General features: G+C 37.6%; 1 protein-coding gene across 4 annotated transcripts in view; it reads left to right on the top strand.

The window, feature by feature from the left end:
• The window catches only part of ENOX1 (ecto-NOX disulfide-thiol exchanger 1), a 1465540-nt gene that overhangs the window by 1238071 nt on the left and 200913 nt on the right, over positions 1-26556 (top strand). For all 4 annotated transcript variants that reach the window (XM_053707980.1, XM_053707982.1, XM_053707981.1 and 1 more), the window contains one exon: positions 6793-6900. In XM_053707980.1, coding sequence (XP_053563955.1) covers positions 6793-6900 — 108 coding nt within the window. The remainder of the gene's footprint in view (positions 1-6792; positions 6901-26556) is intronic.

Here is a 26556-nt window from a genome sequence, read left to right as displayed (position 1 = left end):
TTTCTCTCAGCATTAAAGCTACTTAGCTAAGTTTTAGCATTACAGAAGACTTGTAATATAATATTGTGTGCAGTCCACCCATTTTATATTTTCCTATCCCTCTCTTTTGTGTTACTTTATTAATATAAAACGATAAAAAAATGAATAATTGTGTTTATATAATTTTTCCTCATGCAAGATAATTCTGAAAATATGGCTACTTACTTATGCAATGGAAAGGAATTTGGAAAACCCTGATTAAGATGATAATCATGTTTTATGCTTTATATTTCCAGAAACTGATATTCATATTTGTTTTTAGAAATGCAAACTTTAAATCTGTAAGTAAATACTATTAACATAATACATATTTAAATTAACGCACTGTTCATAAAAGCCTCAGCATCTAGAATCTGTGTATCTACATTAGTAATATAAATCTGTGAATAACCCGAGGCAGGCATGTGCAAACTCTTCCATATAGTAATTATCAAAACAATGTGACAGTCCTGTAAAAACATTGCAATGGTGACCGTATTTCTGTTTGTTCATGTTATTCCACGCAACGGTGCATACTCATTAATCACCAAAGTCACAAAATCTGTTTGTGCCGTAACTTAGCTATAATTCATTTTTAAAGAATCTTTTGAAGCATAATGTATTTTTTGCAACTAATTTTTCTCGCCAAAGCTAGTTATGCAGAATATGTATTCCAAATTAATTTTTCACTGTCACGGATTTGTATGTGCTCCAATTGAATCAATGCTAGGTAAAGTCAGCTGTATTCTTATTATATGCAGAACACCCATTATGTACATTTATCATGCAAATGTTTTATTAAACTCATATTTTTATAAAATTTCAAATCTTCTGTTTTTACTTGTTTTTAATGCTTCCCCCTCTGGATATGTTTTGGCTACAATTTTTTAGTAACGTTTCCTCTGTGCTGTATGATAAAATACTAATTACTTAGAAAGAACAACTATAAAACTGAAGTATGATATGAATGCTATTTAAATTAAAACTAAGAATGAAAATAAACATACTTTATATTGAGCCATTTTATTTTTACTTACTTATTTCTATAGTTGACACTCAGATGTTATACTACTAATATGGGAGATGTTTTTAATGCAGAAAAAATGTAAAATATGGAAGTGCTATAGCAAATGAAACATTCATGGTTCAGATAGATCCTGCAATTTGAAGAGATTTTTCAAATGAATTCTATTCTGAAAATTGAAATCATTCCCTTTGTATCCTTTTTTAAAAAGCATACGCCAAAGAACTTAGGCCTCCACAATGTGTGCCCTAAGAAATCCATAGACATTTCTTTTGCATGTTTGATTTAATAATGTCTGATCGGACAATATCTGCCCAGAGATCTCCCTAATTCCCAATCCCCCTAAATGCAGAAACGGTGGGTGGCTTTGAGAATGGCTATAGGATGCTTGAGTGGGATTATTCAATAACTATTGTTAAATGTGTGACTATAGGAAAATAGAGATAAACTTAAAGATTCTGCAGGAGGTACATTTGCATTATTGTTTAAATATGCACAACTGAGTCAGTGTATAGAAAAATAAACTGACATTATGATTCCCTAAGCGCATTACATTTTATAAAGTTGTGATGCTTCTACGTAGCTTACTGTCCCTACACCAGAAAAGGTTGAAGCTCTGTTGATACAAAGGAATTTTAAGAACTACAGTGATTTTAGTAATCACACATTAAACTTTCTAGGCATTAATGTGTACAGATTAGATGGGTCTTTGTTTGTTTGTTTTTTATTTCATGACAAAGTACATGTTTGCAGAATTAAAAATAATGTGTATTATAAAGAGATGGAAATCCTCTTTTTCATTCTCTTAAAGGGACAGTCTAGTCAAAATTAAACTTTCATTATTCAGATAGGACTTGTAATTTTAATCAACTTTCCAATTTACTTTTATCATCAAATTTGCTTTTTTCTTTTGGTATTCTTAGTTTAAACTAAACATAGGGAGGCTCATATGCTAATTTCTAAGCCTTTGAGGGCTGCCTCTTATCACAGGCTTTTTAAATTCCTTTTCAACACAAAGAGATTGGAAGTACATGTGGGCCATATAGATAACATTGTGTTCAGGCACAGGGAGTTATTTAAGATTTAGCACATTACAATGCTAAATGCAAGACAATAGATAATAATCAGTCACAGTCATGTGATCAGGGGGCTGGAAGAAGGTTCTTAGATACAAGGTAATCACAGAGGTAAAAAGTATATTAATATAACTGTGTTGGTTGTGCAAAAATGGGAAATAGGTAATAAAAGGATTAGCTATCTTTTAAAACAATAACAATTCTATTGTAGACTGTCCCTTTAAAAGCAATAAGGATGCAGATAATACCATATATATGCAGCCATACACATGTCTAAATATGCGTATATGTGTGTGTATATATATATATATATCTTAGGGCTGCATGATTAATGCGATTAATCGTGATTTTAAATTGCTGCAATTTCAAATTGCAGGAGTATGTGATTTTTTGATAAAAAAAAAATCCTCAGATGTGGCTGTACTGCATTGATTTGTATGTGATTTCTTGCAAAACAGCTCCATCTAGTGGTTGCTTTTAGCACACATTTGTAAAATGGCTGTTTTACTTTAACTTTCTACAAACGTGTTCTGTTTGTGATCTCAGTAGCAGCCGATCAATCTATGTCTAAAAGCAGAACCCATGCAGGAGAATGAATAGGAGGGAAAGCCACTTACTTGTATTTCCCCCTAGGGACGTCTGCAGTCTGAAACTTAGGGTATGTAATCATTATGGAGCCTCCCTCCCAATCTCCTGCTCTCTGAGAAATGGCTCAAATACTTAGCAGATGCAGTTAACCCCACGGCTGCCAAAAAGGCTAAAACTGCAGTCCCCTCTGCTAGCTAGCTGCTATGTTTACTGCATCTACAATGTATTTTATATCAGCAAGGCACAGCAATTCTGAAAGGAGCAGTCCCCACCCCTACTGCTATATGCCTGTATTGGATTACTGGACTGACATTATAAGTCAAGATAAAATGTTTAAAAAAAGAATATATATATATATATATATATATATATATATATATATATATATATGTGTGTGTGTGAAAAGAGAGCAGAGGGTAATTCAGCGCTAGGTGTCCCCCCCGAGAGGTATATAAATTGTTATGTGGATGAATGAACTGGCTGCCCTTATACCTGAAATGAGGGCACTTGCAGGGTCCCCACCCTGCACAGTCCTATTTCAATAAGCGGAGAAAACTATTTGTAGGAAGAGTGGTATTCAGGCGCACTGTTCAAAAGATTAATAACCAATATATTAATAATGGTACTAGAGTAGTAGGTGTGCTGAAAGGCTTGAAGAATTTTTTTTTATTTTTTTTATATAAAAATTCTATGCAATATAATATAGTATAATATATCTAGTACAAGTATTTGTACCAGCAGCGTCTGAATGAGGGTGTACCAATCAGGTCAAATAGTGGACTTAAAGATATTTTTTTGTCCTTGCTTCACAGTTAAGGTACTAGTAATTCACTTAATATGACATCATAGAGTTCACAAAGTTCACAAAATTCACAGGTGTAATAAGTCCCAATGTTCAAGTAGATTATGTAGGATAAACAAATGATAGTTTTCTTGTCTAATCCTTATGTAGTAAATGAATGCCCACTTACTAGATATTACCTCAATCCTATGAGGTAAGTGGAAAACGTCTTTAGTATAGTTGTCCCTCAGCAATCTGGAACCGTTGCTTCTCTGCCTCTTTAGTGTGGTATGAAAGCACTGCTTTCCTGCTTCCTTAGTATGGTAGAGGTTTCTTTCTCCTTCCTTTTAGTGTGCTTGGTTATTCACTCAGCTCCCAGTAAACCGTGATGTGGGATATATAGATAAGGGAACAGAAATATGGAAAGGATAGTGCAACACTGTTGTACAAGTTTAAAACATTTATTTATTTCATATGTAAAATATGCTCACATTTTTCCACCTCAATCCAATATGAGGTATCAGTTAGGCATAGTAGTGTTATATAAACAGTACAAAATTCCAAGGTGAATAATCAGAAGTGCAGGAAACGGCAAAACATGCAGTTTATACGAAGCAGTTCAATATATATTTGTTCAAATCTCTCCTAGGAGAGATACAATACAATAAATAAAAGAAGTACATTATAGCTTTTTTTAAGTACCAAGAAGTACCTACAGCTAATTTCATTTAAACTAGTTTTGTTTGTATTTTAATGATCTGAGCCTGTATTGAACAATGAGAAATATTTACTTTAAGATTCTGTACAGTTTAAAGGCATACTGAACCCAATTTTTTTCTTTTGTGATTCAGATAGAGCATGCAATTTTAAGCAACTTTCTAATTGACTCCTATTATCAAATTGTCTTCATTCTCTTGGTATCTTTATTTGAAATGCAAGAATGTAAGTTTAGATGCCGGCCCATTTTTGGTGAACAAACTGGGTTGTTCTTGCTGATTGGTGGATAAAGATGCCTTATTTTTTCAAATAAAGAAAGCAAGAGAACGAAGAAAATTTGATAATTGGTGTAAATTAGAGAGTTGCTTAAAATCACATGCTCTATCTGAATCACAAAAGAAAAACTTTGGGTTCAGTGTCCCTTTGATGCATTTTTTATTGAGAAATGTATGTTTAACAGTTATTTAAAAAAAAAAAATCATGCCCAAAATCGCAATATTCATTTTTTCCCATATCGCCCAGCCCTATATATATATATATATATATATATATATATGTGTGTGTATGTGTATACAGATGTATTTCTGTATTTATATGAGTATATATGTATTTAAATAAATATATACACATATAAACAGATAAATACATATGTACACACACACACACATATATATATATATATATATATATATATATATATATATATATATATATATGTGTGTGTGTGTGTGTGTGTGTGTGTGTGCATTGGGGCTCTTTGCAGTCAAATACCTGAAAACATGAAAGAACATTTGTTCTTCATATTGGAGAATTTGTTCTCAGTACTTTTAAATAGATATTCCTATATATCTGTATATATATATATATATATATATATATATATATATATATATATATATATATATATATACTATAGATAATCATATATGTATATATATATATTTATATGTATATATATATATACACATTCACATAGGTATAGTAATGTATATTTTACCAAAAAATCATCATATATATAAATATTTATTTATTTAACAAGAAATAGAACATATTCTTCTATGTGAAGAACATTGTAATGTAAAATATTAATATTTCATGTCGGTATAGCGCCGTTGAATAAACACAATCGGGTTAGCGGCAAGTATGGGTTCTAGTTTTTTATTCAATTTGCACTCTCCATTGGAGTCTAGGGGAGAATACGTCAATGCAGTCGTGGTATTCGAAGTTCAACTCTTTTCCCTCGTCAGGTTTTTGCTTGCACGTTAACTTTTACTTTCGACTTGTAATACGAGCGTAAAAAGTTTACTTTAGCAAAGTTAATGCATGAGCGGAAGCGATAAATATCGCTCCACTCGTAATCTAGCCATTAGCTGGTGAAAGCATCTAATTTTCATTCATTCAAGGTTCTAGTCCACATTTAACAATTTGTGGTCCTTGTTATAGCTGTAACTAGATTTTTAAATCTTTATGATTTAATCTTCTAATTTGCAGGTAACAAAATGCAGCTCATTTTCTAGGAAAAAAACTGATAGCAAATTGGATACTTGTATCATTCTAGCTATTTAAACAGCAGTGACAATTTGACATATACCCGGTATAAACTGATGTATCTAAATGCTTAATAATAAGTTATGGCACAATATAGCGCATGTCAGAAGTCAACAATTTGTGATAAGTGAGAAAATATTTCCTGACAAGTTGGAAGATACATATTGGCATATTAATGAGGGTAGAAAAATGAATAAATATGGGCACAGCACATTTATAGAAATAAATAAATTGCTAAGCACTTTAGACTTCTTCTGAGATATAAATATCAAGACAACTTGTGACAATTAGTGTTTGGATGGATGTGGGAACATTTGTCATTTGTCGGGCTCTGCCTTTAGTGATTAGTGCATGTTCAGTGTCAGTATAAAGAAGAAGAAGAAAAAAAACTAAGCCTTAATAATTTATATAAAAATAAAATAAAAATTGAACTATTCCCCACTGAAAGCTTTTTGTTTTAGTGATATATGTTATATAGAGACCAAATTTAGACACTCACAAGTAGCATTTTGTAATCCAAAGTTGATAACATTCAGAATAATTATTTTTGACTTCACAAATGAGATGGATTAAATGTCTGTATTGATGTTTGACAATTTCCTATCCTAGCTTTAAAGCACTGTCTTTTTGACTAACTAATGTTGGCATCTTTATCAAGAGTGTCAAGAAAAATAGTCATCATATTTTCTCTGTGCCGTATATATATATAATGACTTGTTCCTTTTATTTTAAGCAATGTGCTGTACAAAAGGGCATAGAAAAGAGAATATTATCTATATTGACTTCTATTTTAGCTAGACAATAGTGCATCTTTAATTTGGATGACTGCTGCATGCTTGAGATATGAAAAAAAAAAAAGATTTACATATTCTGCTGTGAGCGTTCAGAAAACATTGCAGCACAGCAGATAGGATGGTACATATGAAACAGCTTGTTATTTATTTAGTTCCCTTCAATTTGAAAAACTATTAAAGCGTTGTTTGTATATTCATCAAACACTAATGGTTTTTTTTCATTTGTTGTTTGTTTGTTTTTTGCAGCAATTAGTAGCTATGCAGGATGAGTTAAACAGTAAAAAGAGTGAATTGGAAAAAGCCAAGGAAGAACAAACGCATGCGCATGCACTAATGAATGTTCTCAAAGAGCAGGTGAGTCAGAATGGATTGGAAATGTAAACTGCTGAACATGAAATGACTCAGATAACTTCTTATTTTATAGAGAGCATGAGGATTTGTATGTGAATTTATTAATAAGGATGCTAATATTTCATATTAAATATCTTAAAGTTTCTCCAGCTTCTTTTGAGTGAATAATTTATGGGACATAATGTGAAATAATAAAATGTTATAATGAGGAAAAAGGACAAACACAACGGCCATTTGGCAGCTTCAGTAATCACAATACTGAGGTTTTGTTTGATCCCTTTATAAGGAGTGTCATGTTAATAATAACTGTTATGTTTAAAATTAACATCTTATGTTCCAAAACCATCATGATATGTGTTAATCAATATTAAAGGGACACTAAAGTCAACATTAAAGTTTCATGGTTTCATTTAAGAGAAATTTCCAATGTACTTCCTTTATTAAAACGTACACCTTTTTATATGCACACTTTCTGAGGCACCAGCTCCTACTAAGCATTTTCAAAAGTGCACAGTATATATGTATATTCATTTTTTGATTGGCTGATTGCCGTCACATGATGCTAAGGGAAGGGGGAATTTGAAATTCCAAGTAGTGCTATTGCATTATATTTTTATTGTGTATCGGTCAATTATTAAATTCTACTGTATTTAGTGGTCCTTTAAAGGGACATAATACTCATATGCTAAATCACTTGAAAGTGATGCAGCATAGCTGTAAAAAAAGCTGACTGGAAAATATCACCTTCACAACTTCCTCAACTCACCAGAGTAAGTATTCTGTAAAACGTTATATTTCAGCTACTGCCCAGCTGCAGGTTTAAAAAAAAAAAAAGAAGAAATGAACTGCAGCCCATCGTCATCAACAGTGCCGAGGTCATGAACTCTTTTACTGTGATCTCATGAGATTTCACTTAACTCTCATGAGATTTCATGGTAAACTTCCTTAAACTGAATAGGGAAATAACATGAGTGTGCATGAAGCTCACTCCATTGCCTGTCCCAGGACAGACATACTGATTTGCTGCTTAACCCTTTGAGTGCTAATGACGGCTCTTAGCCGTCACAGAGTTTCTAACTCTGGTGCTAATGACGGATCAGAGCCATCATTAGCACTCTCACACCATGAGGGAGATCTGGGGGCTACTAACCGCTCTATCCCCGGCGATTGTGCCTGTAGAGTGACAGGCATCGCCGGGGCTTCACGTGATGCGCGGTGACATCACGCGCAATGACGTGATGACATCACCGTGCAACTTTATTTGTACTTAACAATGTTAAGTATAGGAGGAGGGGGCATGCTGCTTAGAAGCCTGTATCTCAGGCATCTAAGCAGCTAGAGACCCCCAAGACCCACTGTTGGAAAGGTAATCGCCTAACCATTCCAACAGTGTAAGTATTGGGGGGTCTGTAAAAAAAAAAAGTTACAAATTGTTTTTTCAAAAATTAAAAAAATAAAAACACCTTAGAAAATATTAGCACCCAGGTGGGAAAGTTCTTAGCACTCAAAGGATTTAAGCTCTTTACAAGGGGGTGTGAATACTTAGGACATTTTGAGGTAAAATATCTTCCTTTTTTACATAGAGATGTTCAGTGATATTTTCTAGTTAGCTTTTTACAGCTATGCTGCATCACTTTCAAGTGTTTAAACATTTGGGTATCATGTCCCTTTAATGCAATTTGAACATTGTACGTTGGGTATAATGGGCATGTTTTATACATTACTTTATTGATAACACTGTAAAGATTTTTTTCTTCAATCATTGATTGAAACAAAAAGGGTTGTCCGCAAGATTTTTTATCTTCAATCAAGAAAATTGATGCAGGAAATTATTATTAGAAGTGGGCGCAACTAAAATAATCTTCCTTACCAGGATTTTATCAATTCACACACTGGCTCTACAATCTCCCCAAAAAATTACATTCTCACTGTACAGAATGCAGCCAGTATTTGCCAAATAAACAGCATTGCATTTAAAAAAAGAAAATAAAACTCCCTTTAAAAACTCTGTGATATCTGGCTTAAAAAAACCTGTGCAAAAGGACTTAAACATCAATAAAGAAGAACACCAGACACAGCCCATGAGCAATACTTAGCGGCAGTCATGGATAATTCTCTTACAGCCTTTTTATCTAAACTGCCCGTGTTACCTGCAAAGCGTGTAATGATATGGATTTCTGCACAAATTGGTCATAAAATGTGATCTGATCATCATCTAAGTCACAACAATAAACAATTACAGTCGGCTTAAACTAATAACACACAAAGAATGAAATGTTGCAATGTTTTTATTGAACACACCATGTAAACATTCACAGTGCAGGTGGAAAAAGTATGTGAACCCCTAGACTAATGACATCTCCAAGAGCTAATTGGAGTGAGATGTCAGCCAACTGGAGTCCAATCATTGAGATGAGATTGGAGGTGTTGGTTACAGCTGCCCAGCCCTATAAAAAACACACAACAGTTCTGGGTTTGCTTTTCACAAGAAGCATTGCCTGATGTGAATGATGCCTCGCACAAAAGAGCTCTCAGAAGACTTACGATTAAGAATTATTGACTTGCACAAACCTGGAAAGGGTTATAAAAGTATCTCCAAAAGCCTTGCTATTCATCAGTCCATGGTAAGACAAATTGTCTATAAATGGAGAAAGTTCAGCACTGCTGCTACTCTCCCTAGAAGTGGCCGTCCTGTAAAGATGACTGCAAGAGCACAGCGCAGACTGCTCAATGAGGTGAAGAAGAATCCTAGAGTGTCAGCTAAAGACTTACAAAAGTCACTGGCAAATGCTAACATCCCTGTTAGCGAATCTACAATACATAAAACACTAAACAAGAATGGATTTCATGGGAGGATACCACAGAGGAAGCCACTGCTGTCCAAACAAAACATTGCTGCATGTTTACAGTTTGCACAAGAGCACCTGGATGTTCCACAGCAGTACTGGCAAAATATTCTGTGGACAGATGAAACCAAAGTTGAGTTTTTTGGAAGAAACACACAACACTATGTGTGACGAAAAAGAGGCACAGCACACCAAAATCAAAACCTCATCCCAACTGTGAAGTATGGTGGTGGGGGCATCATGGTTTGGGGCTGCTTTGCTGCATCAGGGACTGGATGGATTGCTATCATCGAAGGAAAAAGGAATTCCCAAGTTTATCAAGACATTTTGCAGGAGAACTTAAGGCCATCTGTCTACCAGCTGAAGTTCAACAGAAGATGGGTGTTGCAACAGGACAATGACCCAAAGCATAGAAGTAAATCAACAACAGAATGGCTTAAACAGAAGAAAATACGCCTTCTGAAGTGGCACAGTCAGAGTCCTGACCTCAACCCGATTGAGATGCTGTGGCATGACCTCAAGAAAGTGATTCACACCAGACATCCCAAGAATTTTACTGAACTGAAACAGTTCTGTAAAGAGGAATGGTCAAGAATTACTCCTGACCATTGTGCACGTCTGATTTGCAACTACAGGAAATGTTTGGTTGAAGTTATTGCTGCCAAAGGAGGTTCAACCAGTTAATAAATCCAAGGGTTCACATACTTTTTCCACCTGCACTGTGAATGTTTACATGGTGTGTTCAATAAAAACATGGCAACATTTCATTATTTGTGTGTTATTAGTTTAAGCAGACTGTGATTGTCTATTGGTGTGACTTAGATGATGATCAGATCATATTTTATGACCAATTTGTGCAGAAATCCATATCATTACAAAGGGTTCACATACTTTTTCTTGCAACTGTAGCTCCGTTTTAAGAACAGATTATGAGCATCCTGACGCTTTGATAGCTGTATCCGATATACCCTCACAATGCTCTGAAGTGGGAGCGAGGGATTTGATGTCTGAGGGAGAAGTCTCTGATTCAGGATTTTGGCGCGCAGGGCGCTATGGCTAAAGTCCTGGTCGGCCGATGTGTCGTCTAAATCCAAGCTTTTGAACATCCCTTTCAAAGGAAAGACCCTCTTCGGGCCTGAATTGAAAGAGATTATTTCAGAAATCACCGGGGGAAAAGGCCATGCTCTCCCTCAGGACAAGTCCTTTAAGACAAAGAACAAAGCTAATTTTCGTTCCTTTCGTAATTTCAGGAACGGCCCCGCTTCATCCTCTCCGGCTGCAAAGCAAGAGGGTAACGCTTCACAGCCCAAGGCAACTTGGAAACCTTATCAGGGCTGGAATAAGGGGAAACAGGCCAAAAAGCCTGCAGCTGCCACCAAGACAGCATGAAGGAATAGCCCCCGATCCGGGACCGGATCTAGTAGGGGGCAGACTCTCTCGCTTCGCTCAGGCCTGGGCAAGAGATGTACACGATCCTTGGGCGTTAGATATTGTATCCCAGGGATATCTTCTAGAATTCAAGGGTTCTCCTCCAAGGGGGAGGTTCCATATTTCTCGTCTGGCTACAGATCAGATAAAGAAAGAGGTGTTTTTACGCTGTGTAGAAGATCTACATACAATGGGAGTGATCCACCCAGTTCCAATCGTGGAACAAGGGCTGGGTTTTTACTCAAACCTGTTTGTGGTTCCCAAAAAAGAGGGAACTTTCAGACCCATCCTGGATCTAAAAATTCTAAACAGATTCCTCAGAGTCCCATCATTCAAAATGGAGACCATTTGTACAATCTAACCAATGATCCAGGAAGGTCAATATATGACTACCGTGGATCTAAAGGATGCATACCTACACATTCCTATCCACAAAGATCATCACCAGTTTCTCAGGTTCGCCTTTCTGGACAAGCATTACCAGTTTGTGGCTCTTCCTTTCGGCTTAGCCACTGCTCCCAGAATTTTCACAAAGGTGCTAGGGTCCCTTCTGGCGGTTCTAAGACCGTGGGGCATAGCAGTGGCGCCTTACCTTGACTACATTTTAATTCAGGCGCCGTCTTTCCAAAGAGCCAAGTCTCACACAGAGATTGTACTGGCCTTTCTGAGGTCTCACGGGTGGAAGGTGAACATCAAAAAGAGTTCTCTTTCCCCTCTCACAAGGGTTCCCTTCCTAGGGACTCTAATAGACTCGGTAGAAATGAAAATATTTCTGACGGAGGTCAGAAAATTAAAACTCCTAACTACTTGCCGAGTTCTTCATTCCATTCCCCGGCCATCTGTGGCTCAGTGCATGGAGACAATCGGATTAATGGTAGCGGCAATGGACATTGTCCCTTTTGCTTGGATACACCTCAGACCACTGCAACTATGCATGCTCAAGCAGTGGAATGGGGATTATGCAGATTTGTCTCCTCAAATTCAGTTGGACCAGGAGACCAGAGATTCTCTTCTCTGGTGGTTGTCTCAGGACCACCTGTCTCAGGGAATATGTTTCCGCAGGCCAGAGTGGGTCATTGTAACGACCGATGCCAGTCTGTTAGGCTGGGGTGCGGTCTGGGACTCCCTGAAAGCTCAGGGATTATGGTCTCGGGAAGAAACGCTTCTCCCGATAAACATTCTGGAACTGAGGGCGATATTCAACGCTCTTCAGGCATGGCCTCAACTAGCTGCGGCCAAATTCATCAGATTTAAGTCAGACAACATCATGACTGTAGCTTACTTCAATCATCAGGGGGGAACAAAGAGTTCCCTAGCGATGACGAAAGTAACCAAAATAATCAGGTGGGCGGAGGATCACTCCTGCCATCTCTCAGCAATTCACATCCCAGGAGTAGACAACTGGGAGGCAGAACGCCACTCCACCCGGAGGTATTTGCCCAGCTGACTCAGCTATGGGGCATTCCGGAATTGGATCTGATGGCGTCCCGTCAGAACGCCAAACTTCCTCTCTACGGGTCCAGGTCCCGGGACCCCAAGGCGGTATTGATAGATGCTCTAGCAGCGCCTTGGTCCTTCAATCTGGCTTATGTTTTTCCACCGTTTCCTCTCCTCCCGCATCTGGTCGCCAGAATCAAGCAGGAGAAGGCTTCGGTGATTCTAATAGTGCCTGCATGGCCACGCAGGACTTGGTATGCAGACCTAGTGGACATGTCATCTGTCCCACCATGGACACTGCCAATGAGGCAGGATCTTCTAATACAGGGTCCGTTCAAGCATCCAAACCTAGTTTCTCTACGTCTGACTGCTTGGAGATTGAACGCTTAGTTCTATCAAAGCGTGGGTTCTCTGAGTCAGTTATAGATACTCTGATTCAGGCTAGAAAGCCTGTTACCAGGAAAATCTACCACAAGATATGGCGTAAATATCTTTGTTGGTGCGAATCCAAGGGTTACTCATGGAGTAAGATTAGGATTCCCAGGATATTGTCCTTTCTCCAAGAAGGATTGGAGAAAGGATTGTCAGCTAGTTCCTTAAAAGGACAAATATCTGCTTTGTCTATCCTGTTACACAAGCGTCTGGCAGAGGTACCAGACGTTCAAGCGTTTGCTCAGGCTTTAGTCAGAATCAAGCCTGTCTATAAACCTGTGGCTCCGCCATGGAGTTTGAATCTAGTTCTTTCAGTTCTTCAAGGGGTTCCGTTTGAACCTTTACATTCCATAGACATTAAGTTGTTATCTTGGAAAGTTTTGTTTTTGGTAGCTATCTCTTCTGCTCGAAGAGTTTCAGAATTATCTGCCTTACAGTGTGATTCACCTTACCTGGTGTTCCACGCAGATAAGGTAGTTTTGCGTACCAAGCCTGGTTTTCTTCCTAAAGTTGTTTCTAACAAGAATATTAACCAGGAAATAGTTGTTCCTTCTCTGTGTCCTAATCCATCTTCGAAGAAGCAACGTCTTTTACACAATCTTGATGTAGTTTGTGCTTTAAAGTTCTATTTACAAGCAACTAAGGATTTCAGACAAACGTCTTCCTTGTTTGTTATCTATTCTGGTAAGAGGAGAGGTCAGAAAGTGACTGCTACCTCTCTTTCCTTTTGGCTGAAAAGCATCATCTGTTTGGCCTATGAGACTGCTGGCCAGAAGCCTCCTGAAAGGATTACTGCTCATTCTACCAGAGCAGTGGCTTCCACATGGGCTTTCAAAAATGAGGCTTCTGTTGAACAGATTTGTAAGGCAGCAAACTTTGTTTGTTCCAGGGCTGAGCGGCCCGCTCCGTGCACGTCACTGCCGACGCGTGTTTCATCCCCACGTGACCACTACGTCAAGGGGTTTCCTCGGGGCCAACGGATAGAGATCATAGACGAAGCTTGGCATTTACCAATTGTAATCCACGCTGATTGGATAAGCACTTCCAAAGAGCAACCAATGTGTCAATCCTTTAAGGATTTCTCCTGTTTCCCAGGGAGGAGCAGTCTGTACAGGAAGGTGAGAAATAACGAGGACTGTCTGCATGGCAGTGCTACACTACCAGGAGTAAAACAGGAGAGAGGTCCAGACGTTGAAGTGGCATACCATTTCAAAGGGATAACATCAGACCTCACTGAAAGGTACTATTGAGACAACACTTGCTGGCAGAGGGGATAACGGAAACAGGAGAAATCCTTAACGGATTGACACATTGGTTGCTCTTTGGAAGTGCTTATCCAATCAGCATGGATTACAATTGGTAAATACCAAGCTTTGTCTATGATCTCTATCCGTTTGCCCTGAGGAAACCCCTTGACGTAGTGGTCACGTGGGGGTGAAACGCGCGTTGGCAGTGACGTGCACAGAGCGGGCCGCTCAGCCCTGGAACAAAGTTCGCAACAGAATGGAAACATTTGGTAACAAACGTGATAACTCATAAACCTAGCCAAGCAGTTTGGAAACACGATTGCTACTTTTTTGCCTAAGAGGACTGCCTCAATTAAATTATTGTGTCAACTTCAAAATAGAGAGAAGGAATTTTACCCCTCTGAGGATGTAACTTTATGGCGCTTGGGTTATCAGGCATAAGTTACATCTGTACTCTGGACAGTGCCTAATACTTGTACTACAAGTTTGGAGGATATGCAACTTAATGCCTGTTATGTGGTTTACTATGTGCATCATGACAATGCTGTACTTACGTATATAATATTTGTCTGTAACTATGTATGTTGACTGAATTGATTACTTCTTAAATTGTTAACATTGTGACCCTAAAGTTAGGAAGACCAAACATAGATCCTAAACAGTTATTTTCAAGACACCATATCCTTTCTAGATGTTAGGGGTGCCCTCTGAAATAGGTGTTGCTTGGTTTCCCTGAGGTCTCAATCACTATTTTTCAATCAAACTTTACCTATGCACTTATATTCCGAAGCATATAAGTCTAAATTGCACAATTTAACATGGTTTGTGTTCACACTCTGTTTTAGCAAACATAGGCCTAGATTCGGAGTTTGGCGGTAGAAGGGCTGTTAACGCTCCGCAGGCTTTTTTCTGGCCGCACCATAAAATTAACTCTGGTATCGAGAGTTCAAAAAAAGGCTGCGTTAGGCTCCAAAAAAGGAGCGTAGAGCATTTTTACCGCAAATGCAACTCTCAATACCAGAGTTGCTTACGGACGCGGCCAGCCTCAAAAACGTGCTCGTGCACGATTCTCCCATAGGAAACAATGGGGCTGTTTGAGCTGAAAAAAAACCTAACACCTGCAAAAAAGCAGCGTTCAGCCCCATTGTTTCCTACGGGGAAACACTTCCTACGTCTGCACCTAACACTCTAACATGTACCCCGAGTCTAAACACCCCTAACCTTACACTTATTAACCCCTAATCTGCCGCCCCCGCTATCGCTGACCCCTGCATTATATTATTAACCCCTAATCTTCCGCTCCGTAAACCGCCGCTACCTCCGTTATCCCTATGTACCCCTAATCTGCTGCCCTAACATCGCCGACCCCTATATTATATTTATTAACCCCTAACCTGCCCCCCACAACGTCGCCGCCAGCTACCTACAATAATTAACCCCTAATCTTCCGACCGCAAAGCGCCGCCACCTACGTTATCCTTATGTACCCCTAATCTGCTGCCCCGAACACCGCCGACCCCTATATTATATTTATTAACCCCTAACCTGCCCCCCACAACGTCGCCGACACCTGCCTACACTTATTAACCCCTAATCTGCCGAGCGGACCTGAGCGCTACTATAATAAAGTTATTAACCCCTAATCCGCCTCACTAACCCTATCATAAATAGTATTAACCCCTAATCTGCCCTCCCTAACATCGCCGACACCTAACTTCAATTATTAACCCCTAATCTGACGACCGGAGCTCACCGCTATTCTAATAAATGTATTAACCCCTAAAGCTAAGTCTAACCCTAACACTAACACCCCCCTAAATTAAATATAATTTTAATCTAACGAAATTAATTAACTCTTATTAAATAAATTATTCCTATTTAAAGCTAAATACTTACCTGTAAAAAAAAATCCTAATATAACTACAATATAAATTATAATTACATTGTAGCTATTTTAGGATTAATATTTATTTTACAGGCAACTTGGTAATTATTTTAACCAGGTACAATAGCTATTAAATAGTTAAGAACTATTTAATAGTTACCTAGTTAAAATAATAACAAAATTACCTGTAAAATAAATCCTAACCTAAGTTATAATTAAACCTAACACTACCCTATCAATAAATTAATTAAATAAAATACCTACAATTACCTACAATAAAACCTAACACTACACTATCAATAAATAAATTAAATACAATTCCTACAAATAACTACAATTACATAAACTAACTAAAGTACAAAAAATAAAAAAGAACTAAGTTACAAAAAATAAAAAAATATTTACAAACATAAGAAAAATATTACAACAATTTTAAACTAATTACACCTACTCTAAGCCCCCTAATAAAATAACAAAGACCCCCAAAATAAAAAAATGCCCTACCCTATTCTAAATTAATACATTTAAAAGCTCTTTTACCTTACCAGCCCTGAACAGGGCCCTTTGCGGGGCATGCCCCAAGAAAATCAGCTCTTTTGCCTGTAAAAAAAAACATACAATACCCCCCCCCAACATTACAACCCACCACCCACATACCCCTAATCTAACCCAAACCCCCCTTAAATAAACCTAACACTAAGCCCCTGAAGATCTTCCTACCTTGTCTTCACCATACCAGGTTCACCGATCGGTCCAGAAGAGCTCCTCCGATGTCCTGATCCAAGCCCAAGCGGGGGGCTGAAGAGGTCCATGATCCAGCTGAAGTCTTCATCCAAGCGGGGCAGAAGAGTTCTTCCATCCGATTGAAGTCTTCATCCAAGCGGCATCCATCCGGAGCGAAGCGGCAGCATCCTGAAGACCTCCACCGCAGAACATCCATCCTGGCCGACGACTGAACGAAGAATGATCGGAACAGCCAATAGAATGCTAGCTCAATCTGATTGGCTGATTGGATCAGCCAATCGGATTGAACTTGATTCTGATTGGCTGATTCCATCAGCCAATCAGAATATTCCTACCTTAATTCCGATTGGCTGATAGAATCCTATCAGCCAATCGGAATTCGAGGGACGCCATCTTGGATGACGTCCCTTAAAGGAACCGTCATTCGTCGGGAGACGCCGGAAGAAGAGGATGGATCCGCGTCGGCTGCTTCAAGATGGACCCGCTCCGCACCGGATGGAAGAAGATCGAAGATGCCGCTTGGAGAAGATGTTTGCCGGTCCGGATGTCCTCTTCTTGCCGGATAGGAGGAAGACTTTGGAGCCTCTTCTGGACCTCTTCAGCACCGGATGCCAGGACGGATCGGTGATACCTGGATGGTGAAGACAAGGTAGGAAGATCTTCAGGGGCTTAGTGTTAGGTTTATTTAAGGGGGGTTTGGGTTAGATTAGGGGTATGTGGGTGGTGGGTTGTAATGTTGGGGGGGGTATTGTATGTTTTTTTTTACAGGCAAAAGAGCTGATTTTCTTGGGGCATGCCCCGCAAAGGGCCCTGTTCAGGGCTGGTAAGGTAAAAGAGCTTTTAAATGTATTAATTTAGAATAGGGTAGGGCATTTTTTTATTTTGGGGGTCTTTGTTATTTTATTAGGGGGCTTAGAGTAGGTGTAATTAGTTTAAAATTGTTGTAATATTTTTCTTATGTTTGTAAATATTTTTTTATTTTTTGTAACTTAGTTCTTTTTTATTTTTTGTACTTTAGTTAGTTTATGTAATTGTAGTTATTTGTAGCATTTGTATTTAATTTATTTATTGATAGTGTAGTGTTAGGTTAATTGTAGGTAATTGTAGGTAGTTTATTTAATTAATTTATTGATAGGGTAGTGTTAGGTTTAATTATAACTTAGGTTAGGATTTATTTTACAGGTAAATTTGTTATTATTTTAACTAGGTAACTATTAAATAGTTCTTAACTATTTAATAGCTATTGTACCTGGTTAAAATAATTACAAAGTTGCCTGTAAAATAAATATTAATCCTAAAATAGCTATAATATAATTATAATTTATATTGTAGCTATATTAGGATTTATTTTACAGGTAAGTATTTAGCTTTAAATAAGAATAATTTATTTAATAAGAGTTAATTTATTTCGTTAGATTTAAATTATAGGGGGGTGTTAGTGTTAGGGTTAGACTTAGCTTTAGGGGTTAATACATTTATTAGAATAGCGGTGAGCTCCGGTCGTCAGATTAGGGGTTAATAATTGAAGTTAGGTGTCGGCGATGTTAGGGAGGGCAGATTAGGGGTTAATACTATTTATGATAGGGTTAGTGAGGCGGATTAGGGGTTAATAACTTTATTATAGTAGCGCTCAGGTCCGCTCGGCAGATTAGGGGTTAATAAGTGTAGGCAGGTGTCGGCGACGTTGAGGGGGGCAGATTAGGGGTTAATAAATATAATACAGGGGTCGGCGGTGTTAGGGGCAGCAGATTAGGGTACATAAGGATAACGTAGGTGGCGGCGCTTTGCGGTCGGCAGATTAGGGGTTAATTATTGTAAGTAGCTGGCGGCGACGTTGTGGGGGGCAGGTTAGGGGTTAATAAATGTAATACTGGGGTCGGCGGTGTTAGGGGCAGCAGATTAGGGGTACATAAGTATAACGTAGGTGGCGGTCGGCAGATTAGGGGTTAAAAAATTTTAATCGAGTGGCGGCGATGTGGGGGGACCTCGGTTTAGGGGTACATAGGTAGATTATGGGTGTTAGTGTACTTTAGGGTACAGTAGTTAAGAGCTTTATGAACCGGCGTTAGCCCAGAAAGCTCTTAACTCCTGCTATTTTCCTGCGGCTGGAGTTTTGTCGTTAGAGCTCTAACGCTCACTTCAGAAACGACTCTAAATACCAGCGTTAGAAAGATCCCATTGAAAAGATAGGATACGCAATTGACGTAAGGGGATCTGCGGTATGGAAAAGTCGCGGCTGAAAAGTGAGCGTTAGACCCTTTAATCACTGACTCCAAATACCGGCGGTAGCCTAAAACCAGCGTTAGGAGCCTCTAACGCTGGTTTTCACGGCTACCGCCGAACTCTAAATCTAGCCGTTAGATCCTCAATGATTAACATATTGGCCGATTAGTGCAGTTTCTGCACTGCCATCCACTGTTAGAGGTGGTGTTTGTTGATTCAGGCATATATAGTGCTTACTTTATGAGTGAATGTTGCGAATTTGATGTCCTAGGACTGCGTGACCTTAGCTTTACGTGCATTTTCTGTTTGTGGTTCCCATGTAAAGCCAGTATCAGGGTCTCTATCTGGTATAGGCTTGCACGAACTGTTTTGCACCGTTTTGTATTTAGATTTCCCTGATGGGGATAATTGTTAAGGTTATGTTAAAAAGAAAATGCTGATATCCCTGTCTTCTTGTGTAGTTACTCATTAGGTCTCTACAAACGTCTCTCTTTAAAGTTTTTTGAATATATAATTTAAGGGTCTGCATTTCCAATCCTGTAAAGAGGTTCAGCTGTGTCTAAACTTAGGACACAGCTTTATTCAATTTAAACTAGCCTACTCCCCTTCCCTATCTCTACTAAAATATATAAATAGATCATCTACAAAACATTTATGCAAAGAAAAAATGAGTGTATAATGTCCCTTTAACAGTTTCTTAAACTTTACCCAAATAATCAAATCAATGTTTCAGCTTCCAGAGTTTCACCAATAAGTTTCAATTTTCAGAGGTAATTTTTGCAAGATGGATAATAAAAGGTAGCCCATTTTTGCTTATAGTGACTGCATCCCAATATGGCAGAAACATTATCAGTCAAAAATTTAGCAAACAGACAGCCTCTTCTATTCCTTTGCATGAGGTTTTATCACGTGATATACCCCACCCCTCTTTATTCTAATCATTGGTGAAATTGATATGATAGGCCCTCGGAGCTTGTCTTTGGATTGGCCCTAATGGAGCTTGTCTCTGATTTGCTCTGGGATCTGAAAATCTCATAGGCTATTTGGTTTGGCATATGTTTTAAACAGTCAATTCGTTTGGCTGTCAAACCAGTCTCAATCCCCTAGGGGGCAGCAAACAACCAGAAATGCAGTCTTGCCAAAAATGTTGCTACCATATAGCACCATTTTTCTGATTATTTTAATATGAAGCATCAGTATTTTATTTATCATATTCTAGAAGATGTCTTAAAAGTTGTATTTTTATGGGGGACTAGTAGTATCAATCCATGAAATTATCAGCTTATTTGATATACTGGCATATATTTAATTTCCTAGTCGCATCTTATCTAGAAATCTCATCTTCACATCAGTTCTTCCTGTAATGTTCACTAGATTTCTGAAAAACAAAGAAAAATGTATTAATTTTGAAATAACTTAAGCATTTATATATACTAATTTAGTTATTCATTTAATTTATTACAAATCTGAAATGCATTGCTCAGATCCATGGAAGTATACATTTTTATACAATATTGAGGTATAATGTACTTGACATTTAAACACAAATTGTAATTTAAAATGAATTTGAGAGTTACAATGCAAGACATGTGTCTCTGCTTGGCTCAGTACAGCTGTGTATCTTACGCAGCAGTGGTAACCAGCTCTGGCTATTTTCCCATTTGAGACATATGTCTGAGCTTCGTGTATTCAAACACAGCAGGGTAATTAATTTTTTAATATGTTTAAGCCTCAAAGATATTTTTCCCAGACCTAGCGGCTGTTCTTTACAGGGGTCTGATAAGTTTATTACCCATCTTAAGCAGGAAATCAACTTTAAACAGAACAGCCATATATTGAACATCTCTTTGAAATAACTGCCTGAACTAATGAGACCAAATGTTTTCCCTTTGTTCTCATTTGGATGTGTTGTAATCAGGAAAAAGGGGGGTTGGGGCTGGTCTGTTAGGAGACCAATTCACATCAAATTAGGTTTTTAGCTAAAAAAAAATGAAATATTAGATTCTACAATACATCTGTAGTTTATTTAATGTTACTCACAGATACCCTGCCAGTTGTCTGATACTTACAGACCCTCTTCTCACATATGTACAGACATATGAGTACATTATTCTCAACCATTTAGTTCCTTTATAAGGTTAACATAGAGTTTGAATCCCTAGCTGATGGGAGGGGAGTAATACAATATACAAAACACTTTGTCATCAGTAAGAAATATCAGTTTACATTTAAAGGTACATACTAATCTTTATCTTAAAACATGTTGTAAAACAATCTGAATATGTTGTCAGTAATTTATTAGAAACATAGAATGTGATGTAAGAAAAGAACCAGAAGACCTATTCAGACTGACATTTCCTGCATATATCAGAATGTATTTGTCCTTACCACCTCTATTTTCCTTTAATTAAATTCTTGTTTTGTAAAATAAGTGCTTCCTCAAAGGACTCCTCAACTTTCTACTTTCCAATATGAGATCATGACCCTTTTTAGTGCTCTGTTTGTAAAAAAGGCTTTATCTCACCTCTGTTACCTTTCTTAATATACTTGAAGGTATTTTGATCATATTATCATTTCCTCTCATTAAAACTATACATATTAATTACTTAATTGTATATTTTACCTAGCTCTTTCTTTACACTAAGAGACATGAAGAGCTAATAGCACATATCTATTGAGTTAACAAAATCCGTTTATTCAAATTCATAAGAACTGTCCTTTGAATTAGAAAAAAACTGTGGAATTAAAATGATATAACCTCAAGGTTTAGTTAAATACAAGCACCTAGATAACAAGTTTTGCGCTATAGATGGTGTGAAACAAACGCAACAAAAGTTTAGTTATTTCACCCTCCATAGTGCTACCATTACGAGTTTTGAAAAAGCCTCCTTGTGCGTGGGATATGGTTGCAATGAGCTCCATACCGCACAAAATACAAGCGCTGCTTTGACGTGCTCATGCACGCTTTCCCCATAGACATCAATGGGGAGAAAGTGTTAGAAAAAAAAACTAACACCTGCGATCGTGGAATTAAAAGCTTTGTAACGCAACCCCATTGATGTCTATGGGGAAAAAAAGTTACGTTTAAACCTAACACCCCAATATAAACCCCTCTTCATACGGTTGCCGCCGTATACTGAATCTTCAATGCAAGGGAACCTTTTCAAAATGGCGTCCCTTGCATTCCTATTGGCTGATTTGATTTGTGAAATTCAGTATATGACGGCATCCGCCCCCAGGATGAAGATAGAAGATGCCGCCAGGATGAAGATAGAAGATGCCGCCTGGATGACGATAGAAGACACCGCCTGGATGGAAGAAGACCTCGCCGCCTGGATGAAGACTTCTTGCTGCCTGGATGAGGATGGATGTCCGGACTTCAAAAACTGTAAGTGGATTGTCGGAGGTTAGTGTAAGGTTTTTTTAAACTTTTTTTGGGGTGCTTTTTTTCCTAGATTAGGGTTTGGGCTTGTCTTAAAAGAGCTGAATGCCATTTTAAGGGCAAGAAAAAGAGCAAAATGCCCTTTTAAGGGCAATGCCCATACAAATGCCCTTTTCAGGGCAATGGGTAGCTTAGGTTTTTTTTACAGTTAGGTTTTTTATTTTGGGGGTTGGCTGGGTGGTGTTTGGGGGGTCTTTGTATTTTTTTCAGGGAAAAGAGCTGATTTATTTAGGCCAATGCCCTACAAAGGGCCCTTTTAAGGGCTATTGGTAGTTTATTGTAGGCTAGGGTTTTTATTTATTTTTTATTTTTGGGGGGGGGGGGCTTTTTATTTTGATAGGGCTATTAGATTAGGTGTAATTGTTTAATTTATTTAATTTGTAGTTATTTTAATTTTAGTATAATAGTAAAGTTAGTTTAATATATAGTTTAAACTTAGGTTTTTTTAATTTTTCCCAGGTAAGTTTTTATTTATTTTAAGATAGGGATCTTGCAATTTTAATTTAAAGTTATTGGGTTGTTAGGTTTAGGGGTTAATAGTTTAATTTAGTTTTTGGTGATGTGGGGGTCTGGTGGTTTAGGGGTTAATAGGTTTATTTAGTGATGTGGGAGGCCAGAGGTTAATAACTTTAGAATAGTGGCGACGATGTCGGGGAGTGGCGGAATAGGGGTTAATACATTTTGCTAGTGGTGGCGATGTTGGGAGCGGCAGATTAAGGGTTAATAACTTTAAAATAGTGTTTGCGATGCAGGAGGGCCTCGGTTTAGGGGTTACTAGATAGTTTATGGGTGTTGGTTTACTGTGTAACACTTTAGTTATGAGTTTTGTGTAACGGTTTTGTTGCGTAAAACTCATATCTACTGCTCTCAGATTGCGAAACAGATCGTGTCGGTATAGGGTGTAACGCAAGCTTTTTAGCCTCACTGCAAAACTTTTAATGGCAGCGCTATGGAAATCCCACACAAAACATAATGTTTTTGAGTGCGGGACTGACGTTGCGTTTCAGTCTAAAAGGCTTGCGGTACAGCTATACCGACAAGACTCGTAATGGCTGTGTTCCTGTTTTAACGCTGAAATGGACATTTTTTCAGTGTTAAAACACAAACGCTAAACTGGTAATCTAGGTGATAGATAACAAATAAAAAGCTGTAATAAGCACATGTATAAGGCTTTTAAATTGTGGTGTTTAGAAGGATTTTAACAAACATTTATGGAGTCAAGATATGTAGACAAAATAATACATATAATAATAATATAAATTGATGTAATATTAATGGAGACTACCTAATGTTTTTTTTTATTTTTTTTTATTAATCTTTGATGTGTGCTATTAATACACACACACACACAAATGTCACTTTAAAATGGCAGATATTAGTTTTCAAGAGTTCCATAGTGTACAATTTGTCCAATGATCCTTTGAAAATCTGCTGTTAAAGTGAATTATTTTTTATTGGAATATGGGTGTTGAATTATTCTTGTGCAAGGTCCAGGGGGTTGTACCATGCCACACTAATATATTTAAAAATCTTGTGATAAATAGGTAATCCTGTGGTTTACAGATTAAAATTTGAATAACCCATGAGAACTATATGATGCCTTTTGTATGGAAATTCATATTGACTGGAATGAGAGTCTGAAAATCTATTTTGTTCATGTTGCTTACGGATGTAAATCAGTACGTTTCTCATCAGTAGTGGGGAAACTACTAAAAGAGATTATTTTTAGGGTGTTATACAATAAAAAACAATCACCTAGATTTAGAGTTCTGCATTAGCCTTAAAAAGCAGCGTTAAGGGGTCCTAAAGCTTCTTTTTAACGCCCGCTGGTATTTAGAGTCAGGCAGGAAAGGTCTACCGCTCACTTTTTTTCCGCGACTCGAGGCTACCGCAAATCCCCTTAAGTCAATTGCATATCTTATCTATGGGATTTGCCTAACGTTAATAACTATTTAATAGCTACCTAGTTAAAATAAGTACAAAATTACCTGTAAAATAAATCCTAACCTAAGTTACAAATACACCTAACACTACACTATCAATAAATTAATTAAATACATTACCTACAATTACCTAAACTAAAATACAATTCAATAAACTAAACTATAATACCCAAAAAATCAAACACTAAATTACAAAAAATAAAAAAATCTTACAAGAATTTTAATCTAATTACACCTAATCTAAACCCCCTAATAAAATAAAAAAAAAACCCAAAATAATAAAATGCCCTACCCTATACTAAATTACAAAGTAATTAGCTCTTTTACCAGCCCTTAAAAGGGCTTTTTGCGGGGCATTGCTCCAAAGTAATTAGCTCTTTTACCTGTAATAAAAACAAATACAATCCCCCCCCAACATTACAACCCACCACCCACACACCCCTACTCTAAAACCCACCCGATCCCCCCTTAAAAAAACCTAACACTACCCCCCTGAAGATCACCCTACCTTGAGCCGTCTTCAGCCAGTCGGCCATCGATGGGACAGAAGAGGACATCCGGACCGGCAGAATTCTTCCTCCAATCGGGGCAGAAGAGGTCTTCCAAGCGGCAGATGTCTTCATCCAAGCGGCATCTTCTATCTTCAATCAACCGGAGCAGAGCCATCTTGAATCCAGCCGACGCGGAGCCATCCTCTTCTTCTGATGTCCTAAGGCCGAATAAAGGTTCCTTTAAATGACGTCATCCAAGATGGCATCCCTCGAATTCCAATTGGCTGATAGGATTCTATCAGCCAATCGGAATTAAGGTAGGAAAAATCTGATTAGTTGATTTAATCAGCCAATAGGATTGAAGTTCAATCCGATTGGCTGATTGGATGAGCCAAAAGAATTGACCTCGCATTCTATTGGCTCATCCAATCAGCCAATCGGATTGAACTTCAATCCGATTAGCTGATTAAATCAACCAATCAGATTTTTCCTACCTTAATTCCGATTGGCTAATAGAATCCTATCAGCCAATCGGAATTTGAGGGACGCCATCTTGGATGACGTCATTTAAAGGAACCTTCATTCGGCCCTAGGACATCGGAAGAAGAGGATGGCTCTGCGTCGGCTGGATTCAAGATGGCTCCACTCCGCTCTGGTTGATTGAAGATAGAAGATGCCGCTTGGATGAAGACATCTGCCGCTTGGAGGACCTCTTCTGCCCTGATCAGATGAAGAATTCTGCCGGTCCGGATGTCCTCTTCTGTCCCATCGATGGGTGGGTTTTAGAGTAGGGGTGTGTGGGTGGTGGGTTGTAATGTTGGAGGGGGATTGTATTTGTTTTTATTACAGGTAAAAGAGCTGATTACTTTGGGGCAATGCCCCGCAAAAAGCCCTTTTAAGGGTTGGTAAAAGAGCTGATTACTTTGTAATTTAGTATAGGATAGGGCATTTTATTATTTTGGGGGGCTTTTTATTTTATTAGGGGGTTTAGATTAGGTGTAATTAAATTAAAGTTCTTGTAAGATTTTTTTATTTTTTGTAATTTAGTGATTTTTGTTTTTGTATTATAGTTTAGTTTATTGAATTGTATTTTAGTTTAGATAATTGTAGGTAATGTATTTTATTAATTTATTGATAGTGTAGTGTTAGGTGTATTTGTAACTTAGGTTAGGATTTATTTTACAGGTAATTTTGTACTTATTTTAACTAGGTAGCTATTAAATAGTTATTAACTATTTAATAGCTATTGTACCTAGTAAAAAATAAATAAAAATTGCCTGCAAAAAGCTATATTAGGGTTTATTTTATAGGTAAGTATTTAGTTTTAAATAGGATTAATTTATTTAATGTTAGTAATTTTAGTTTGTTTTATTTAAATTATATTTAATTTAGGGGGGTGTTAGGGTTAGGGTTAGACTTAGGTTTAGGGGTTAATAACTTTATTATAGTAGCGGCGACGTTGGGGGCGGGAGATTAGGGGTCAATAATTGTAAGTAAGTGGCGGCGATGTTAGGAAGGGCAGATTAGGGGTTAATACAATT

Source organism: Bombina bombina, chromosome 3 (genome assembly GCF_027579735.1).
Source record: "Bombina bombina isolate aBomBom1 chromosome 3, aBomBom1.pri, whole genome shotgun sequence".
Lineage (NCBI taxonomy): Eukaryota > Metazoa > Chordata > Amphibia > Anura > Bombinatoridae > Bombina > Bombina bombina.
The sequence above is the reverse complement of the archived record's forward strand: the minus strand, read 5'-3'. Positions and strand labels throughout refer to the sequence as shown.